This window comes from Nycticebus coucang, chromosome 17 (genome assembly GCF_027406575.1).
Source record: "Nycticebus coucang isolate mNycCou1 chromosome 17, mNycCou1.pri, whole genome shotgun sequence".
NCBI lineage: Eukaryota > Metazoa > Chordata > Mammalia > Primates > Lorisidae > Nycticebus > Nycticebus coucang.
In genome coordinates, this window is record NC_069796.1 from 30,820,348 (window position 1) to 30,828,007 (window position 7,660).

Consider the following 7,660-nt stretch of genomic DNA (forward strand, 5'->3'; position numbering starts at 1 on the left):
AGGATGCCCTCAGGGTTCCTCAGCAGCCCCTGGAATTAAGCCCATCCAGATCTTGGAAACTCTGCCCCAGACCCTTCTCAACAACTCCACAAGAAATCAAACTCTTTCCTTTATGCGATGCTGGATTTTCCACAAAGTAAAATCAAGATGAGTAAAGATGTGGTTTCTAGATAGTGCCCAAAAAAGCAGAGACCAGGGTGTCAGGCGTCACCACTCGGGCCTATAAAAGCTGCCACAAGAGGCCAAGGCCACAAGCCGCTCAACTTAGTCCAGCCTATGCGTCTGCTGCTCAGTCTTCTTGCATTGGCTCTCAGCTCCATGGCGCTGTGGTTGACCATGGTCATTGCTCTTACCTGCCTTGGTGGCCTTGCCTCCCCAGGCCCTGTGCCTCGCTTTACGAAACTCAAGGAACTCATTGAGGAACTGGACAATATCACTCAGAACCAGAAGGTGAGTATCAGCTGGCCAGGGTCCCAGCTGCAAGGGTGCTAGGGTGGGCAACTCTCAGAAAGAGGTCATGAGCAGACTGGGCCTGGTCCTAAGATGCCTGTGGGTCAGGAAGAAACCCCACGAAGTAGGGGCCAGGTCAGCTATGAGAGAGAAAGAGGAGCCAGACAAAGGTATTGCAATACAGATGGACCTATGAAGGGATTTGGCAGAGCCTGCAGGGACCACCTGCTCTCCTGGTCTGGCCATGCCTGCCACTGCCAGCTCCTAGTCAGCCATTCCTGAACAGAGGAAAGCAGATAAGGGCCAGCACCCTTCCAGAACCATTTTGCATTGGTCAATTGGATTTTGAACACCATATTGCAGCCATTATTCATAGCATCTTAGTTAAGTGCATTCTTTTTTTGTTTTTGTTTTTTGAGACAGAGTCTCACTTTGTCGCCCTCAGTAGAGTATTGTGGTGTCATACCTCACCGCAACCTCAAACTCCTGGGCTCAAGCTATTCTCTTTCCTTAGCCTCCTGAGTAACTGGGACTATAGGCACCCACCACAACGCTTACCTATTTTTAGAGACGGTCTTTTAGAGACAGTCTTGCTCTTGCTCAAGCTGGTCTTGAACTCCTGAGCTCAGGCAATCCACCTGCCTTGGCCTCCCAGAGTGCTAGGATTACCAGTGTGTGCCACCATGCCTGGCGTTAAGCCCATTCTTATGGCAAGATCATCAGGAGAGTCAGCTCCTCTCCCCACTAGTACCAGCTCACACTTTCCAAGCACTGATTATATCCCAGGCCTGCTGCTGGTGCTTCACCTGACATTTCATCCCTGCCCACCCCTCAAGAGGCAGGTTTGATGACCCCACTCTTCTGACTATGGTGCAGTGAGATTCATTGATAGAGGCCAGATTCAAACCAGACCTGGCTGACCCCAGGGTGTCCATCACCTAACTGCAGTATCCCCCACAGCAGAAGGCAGGGTATTTGATATACCAGACTTCCAGCACCTCCCATCTGATTTGTCTTGGCCCACAGCATCCCAGGCCACCCCTCTCTCACCCAACCCCACCTGGCCTTTCCTGCTGACCCCTGTCTTCCTTCCCTGGCTAAGGCAAGCTTTGAATAGGCTTGTCCCTTACCAGTGGTGTCACTTACTTTTTCTCTCTTAGCTCTAAGACCCTATACAATGGGTCCTGCTGTGCAGAGCAGGAAATGAAGCCCAGGAGTGTTGTGGGGTCTATGCTTGTGTAGACCTGGCTTGAGCTGGCTGGGCAGGCCTGTGACTCTGGCCAGCACTCTGCTCACTCACTGCCTCTTTGCTCCCTCAGGCACCGCTCTGTAATGGCAGCATGGTGTGGAGCGTCAACCTGACAGCTGGCGGGGTAAGGACCTATGGGCACTGGGAAGGAGGGACCAGAGGCTGGAAGCCTTGGACTTGTCTGCTCTGATCTTCCCTCACATGTCTGGGAGATTCCAAGAAAGCTTCAGAAGCTCTCTTCACACCCCTCATAATCTGGGCCCTTCCAAAAACTCAGACAACCCGCACCAGGCCTCTCAGTAGCCACCTTCCTGCACTCATAGCAGTCACCTGAGCAGGGCCTGACATGTCAGTGTTCCAGTCCCCACAGTACTGTGCAGCCCTGGAATCTCTGATCAATGTGTCGAGTTGCAGTGCCATCCAGAGGACCCAGAGGATGCTAGGAGGACTCTGCACACAAAAGGATTCAGCTGGGGTAAGCCTTCCCCCAAAGCCCACCCTGCAAACCCACTCCTGCCAGCCCTGGGCTCACCCTGGGCGCTCCAGGGGAACTGGCTGAGTACCTGAGGTGTGTGTTCACCTGGGGTGGGACCACTGTGGCAGCAAGGACATGGCTTTGGGATTTATAGGACCTTGGGCTAGTAGCTCCCGACTCCTACCTGACCCTCCGTTTCTACATCTGTAAAATATAAGTAGTAACAGTACCCACCTCATGGGGACTTTTGTGAGGATTAAATGAGACAGCCCCTGGAAAGCCCCTGGTGGACCCTGGTCCTCCTTGCCTCTGATGTCCCACTAACTCTCTGACCTCTTTGTCCTGCAGCAGGTTCCCAGCTCCCACATCCGAGACACCAAAATTGAAGTGGCCCAGTTCATAAAGGACCTGCTCAGACAGTTAAAGAAACATTTCCGTGATGCAAATTTCAAAGCCTGAAAAGCAAGCCGCATTGTTTGCAGGGGCAAGCCCTGACTATTTAACGTGTAGATTGATTTTGCTTTAAAATGTCAGGAATTTCTCAGGGAAGGGGGGAGGAGGGTTAGGGAGGGGTAAGGTTTCCTTAGTTTAGATCTCAGGCTATGCAACCTGCCTTCAGCCTGGCCAGCCCACCAACGCCCCCCGAGTGCCAGGGTTTAGCCTGGTGGGCCTCCTCTGTCCAGAGCTCTGAGCTCTAGGACGAGGGTTGGAGATGGCACCTTGCACCCTCCTCAGCCCTAGAACACGCTGCAGCATTACAGCAGGTGCTGCCCTCGCCAGACCGGGCAGGAGAGGGACCCACTGCACACAGTGGTGACTGAGGCAGGGAACAGCTCAGGCACATTCCTTCAGGGTTATTTATTATTGTGTGTTATTTAAATGAGTGTGTTTGTCAGTGTGGGGTTGAAGAGACTGTTGCTGCTGGCACATGGGGCCGAGGGCCCGGAGCCTCCAGGCCCCAGCACTAAAGCAGTGGGCGTTTGGAGTCCCTGGTATTAAGTACTGTGTACAAAACTCTGCTACCTCACTGGGTCCTGGGGTCTCTGGGCCTCAGCCAAAGCAGGGGACAGGAAAGAGGGCCAGAGCAGCCGCTCCTGTCTGCCTGCCAGCAGCCAACCTTCAGCCAAGAAGTAATTTATTATTTTTCCTTGTATTTAAAATTAAGTATTAAATATGTTAGCAAAGAATTAATAATATATAAAAGGGCAGCCTAGAACATTGAGGGTGGTGTGTGTGGACTGGGGGGAGGGATCATTGAACAAATTATGTCATTGACTGTGTCAAACTGAAGCCAAAAATAAAGATGGTTACAAAAAGGGCTGATCATGTTTGCCTTTTATTTGGGCCTTTGGGGACACTGGTCTGTGGTCTCATAACTCTAGGAAGCTCTGTGGGTTGGAGGAGAGGCTGGGACGGAGTGCAGGAGGAGGGGGCAGTGAGGGACAAGAACTGGGCTGAAGGAAAGCAAGCCCTTGGGGTAAGGGGACATGGCCTGGGGGAAACCCTCCATCTTGCAGCAAGGATGAGGAAGCTTGGGCTAGGGTAAGAGTTCAAGGAGGGTGTCTGGAGTAGGTGGAGACCTAAAAAGTCATCTCATGACCACAGCTCCTGAGAAGTGGCCAGCTGTGTCTGGCACTACCCACATACACCTGTGTCTCCCTCACAACCCTGAGAGGCAGATGAGGACTCTGAGGTTCAGAGAGCACAGGTGGCTTGCCAAGGTCACACAGCTGACTGGGAGTAGAAGCCATGATCTGGACCCAAAACTCACTCCAATTCCAAAGCCCACATACTCTTTCTGTCCAAATATCATCTGGTCTGAACACATTATTTCTAAGACTGCCATCAACTTGTCTGGGCATCTACCACTGACAGGAGGCTCACTACCTTCTTTTTAGGGACAGTCCGTTCCATTTCTGGACACATTTCGTCATTAGGGAGCGTGCATTTACCACCCCTGTGAACAAAGATACATCACTGATTTGTGGCCTCTAGACAGAGCATGTGAGAATGTGAGGAGAGAGCAGAGATCGAATGCCCTGGCTGGCCCCTGGCTGGCCCCTGCCTGGACCACTCTTCAGAGCGAGTCTTGCTGCTTCTCCCTTGGCCCTGGCCAGGAGCTGGCCACCAGGCCCAGAGGCCTTCCTATGCTGCCAGCAACTGTTCCACTGTGAGGTGCCCAGAGCAGAGGTGGCCCCAGAAGACAAGATGCCTTTGAGGTGGGTGGTGGGTCAAGAGGGAGCACCCTTTCTTGGGAGCCTGGAGCTCTGTGGGAGCACCCACGGTGACAGAAGTCAATGAAGCCAGATGCCCAAGAGCAGCAAGAGCTCACGGCTGTATGTCATCCAGGCAGTAGCAAAGGCCACGGCGGGGCGTAGCCAGGTGGCTGATGACTGCACTGCTGGCTGCTCAGGCTGCACCCGCCCCCCGCCTCCGCCCCACCACACCTCGCTCCCTACCCCCAGGGAGAGGCCAGGAAGAAGGAGCTTAACAGCACAGAGAGTAGGGATGCTCTGCCCAGAGAAGGGAAGAATGAGGGGTGAGGGGACATCAGCTGAGTCTCCCGCAGGCTGTCCAGGGCAGGAGACAGGAACAGTCCCCTCTGCGGTGCTAAAGGAGTTGCAGAATCTGTTAAATTCCACTACAATTGTTAAGGACCACCTTTGACTAACCACTGCACCAGCCATCTGGGCTAGTGACAACCAAGACACCACATACACCCAAGGGCAAACACCAGAAAGAATTCCCCAAAGTATGGAGGAGGCTGCTGTGCCCTGGGAGGACCTCCCCTTGGGAGGTAAGCCAGTGACCAGCTTCCAGGGAGGGCAGGACAGGCTCCAAAGTCAGGGGAGTGCAGTGGGGGTCAGGATCTCAGCACCATCTCCACCCAGAGTCTAGGATTTTAAGGCCAGAAGGACATTTAGGGATAAGTAATTATTTTTTAAAACAGAATTTAGGGATCCATCCTCCACTAGCATCATCTTTGACCCACGTCCCTTCCACCCAGCAAAAGAATTGGCCTATCAAAACAGAAGAAGGAAACTTTTCCAGTGAAATTCCACACCAATCCCCCAAAACAAAGAGACGGGGGGTGGGCTGGAGTCAGAGAGGGTCTCTCAGGATTGTCCCCCGACACTGTTCAGGACAGCCTGAAGGCAGGTGCAGGTGTGGCCGCTAGGTGTCTGCAGCTCACCACATCCTCAGCCTGCAGCTCTTGTCCCTTGCACCTTCGAGACTACCCCCCAGGAGGAGGACCTGTGGTTGCTGCTGCCACCTCAGCCACTACGTGGTGAGCTTGAGAGGACACGGGCCCTCCTGGGGTGAAAGACTGAGCCACAGAAGCACCTGCTGTGAGTGAGAAAGGGAAGGGGCCCAGTCAGGAAAGAGAAAGAAGCAGCAGCAAGCGGGTGTGTCAGCCACCCTGGCTGCTAGAGCGTCCCTGGGGACAGACCCCCTGGGGTATTCGTGGGTGGGGGGTTCTCTAACCACGTGGCCCACCTGCTTTCCTACACGAGGCGAGCCCTGAGCAGGCTGAGAGAGAAGGGACTTGAGAAGAGATAAGAGTGTGACTGAGTGGGAGGGAGATGCTGGGTGTGGGGCCCCAGTGGGGAGCCCCTGGGCACCGGGAACCCTGGGCCCAGGAGGTTTCACTGGAAGAGGGGCTGGGCTCAAGTGAGAAGCGAGACACCCGAGTTTCCGGTGAACTCGGCACCAAACACCACAGTGTGCTGCTCAGAGGAGGTGTCAGAAAACACTTCGAGTCACTTAGTGGGGTTCTCTGACGCTCCCTGCAAAGGAGCCAGCCCAGAGGACAGGAGGACATGGCCCTCATCTGGCTTCCTTGTGACCCAGACAAAGGCTGGCATTTACCCAGCCGCAAGCTTATCACTTTTCCACATGGTCAATGAGGAAGTATCTTTGGGGTATGACTGTCATCTAGTCAGTCAACTGTTAACAGACTCAAAACCTGCTCCTTCTTTGGCTGCCTGCTATCTAAGGAGGCCTGGCTGGGTCCATGTAGATGACGCTCCACACAGGGTAGCCTGGGCAGGACATGCTGGCCGGTTCCTGGCTGGTCCTTCTAGAGTACAAGCTGGTGTCAGAACTGGTAGCTGTGTCCAGTCACCCTTCCACTCACAGCCCACTCATAAAGCCCCATTATCTTTATTCATTTCTCGGCTCCACCCCAAAGCAACAGAGCAATGGTTTGCAACGAACTTTCCCAGATCAACCGATTTCTCAGCAGCAAGGGAGGGCCCCATGACGAAGCCATTTGAAATCCCAGAAGCAATTTTCTACTTACGACCTCACTTTCTGTTGCTCTCTCCCTCCCCGTCCACAATGCCTTCTCTTGTGGAAAGTGATTCTCTCACAGCCTCATTCAGAAACACCCCCAGCCCCTGTACTGCCTGGGCAGAAGCTGCCGTGTGGTCAGAGGTGACGCAGGCACCAAAATTAAATATAGCAACTCCGTCATCTCTGCTCTCTGCATCGCAATGGACAAGTGTTCGGGGGCCTGGACGCCTCTTCCTGAAACCCCTGGGGGAGGAAGGCCCGAGCCAGCTATGGCTGGGGTCCCCTAAGACACAGCCCAATGGCCTGTTGACCACACTGGCCAGAGGGACCATGACCCCTGTCCAGGTTGGAGCCTATGCCAGAAAACCTGCACTATTCACATCAGAGAAAGCAATTCTCATTAGTTACTCTTCCTTTTCCTGATCTGTTTCCCACATCTTCTACAATGGGCATACATTCATTTTCCAACAGGGGGACAAAGACAAATTTAATTTTAAAGAAGCAAATAATACATGAAATCAATGTCTAGTCCATGGAGGGAGCTGGCAAGGCTGGACAGGTGATGGGCACCTGCTGCTCTCCCCTGGATGGACTTATACCAGCAACACTCAGCTCAGCCTACATCCTCCCTGGGGAGCCTGCTCTCCAGGTGGGGGCCTGGGTGGCAGCACCTCAGCCTGAGCAGGAGGGCTGGTACCCTTCCCCCCAGGCTGGGCCCACTAGGGCCGATCGGATCCTGCATTGCCAAAGAGAAAAGAAGGTGCTCCATTCTTGGGAGTCGTCACCCAGCCCAGCCTGGGGCAGGGATGAGAAGAGTGGGAGTGAGATGAGAAATGTTGGGCCACCAGTCTAGCTCTGAGTTTTAAGTGACATCAATGCCTGGGGACATGTGGAGAGTTCCTGTAGTCTGCCTCTCTGGGGAGAAGGATCTTCCACCTGTTTCTCAAAGGAAAGAGAAGCCAGCCACCTACATAGCTACCTCTCCCCAGGCTCAGAGAAGCCGGAGTCCACAGCCCTGCCTGCCTGCTCCCTCCCTTTGGAGCCTGTGTGCCAGTGCTCTGGGTCCCTTGCCCAGTCCTCTCAGGGCTCAGGGCAAAAGCAGCCCTGACTTCAAGCTCTAGCTGTGCCCTTGACTTCTGCTATAGTTACTCAGGCCAAGTCTCATTGCCTCTCTGGAAACTGGCACTCCA

The 7,660-nt window shown here is 53.9% G+C and overlaps 1 protein-coding gene across 1 annotated transcript; it reads left to right on the forward strand.

The window, feature by feature from the left end:
• Positions 1 to 276: 276 nt before the first annotated feature.
• IL13 (interleukin 13) lies at positions 277 to 2,685 on the forward strand. Its single transcript, XM_053566997.1, has 4 exons — positions 277 to 450; positions 1,770 to 1,823; positions 2,070 to 2,174; positions 2,523 to 2,685. The coding sequence occupies exons 1-4, from the start codon at positions 277 to 279 to the stop codon at positions 2,631 to 2,633; spliced, it is 444 nt and encodes a 147-aa protein (XP_053422972.1). The 3' UTR covers positions 2,634 to 2,685.
• The last annotated feature ends 4,975 nt before the right edge of the window (positions 2,686 to 7,660 follow it).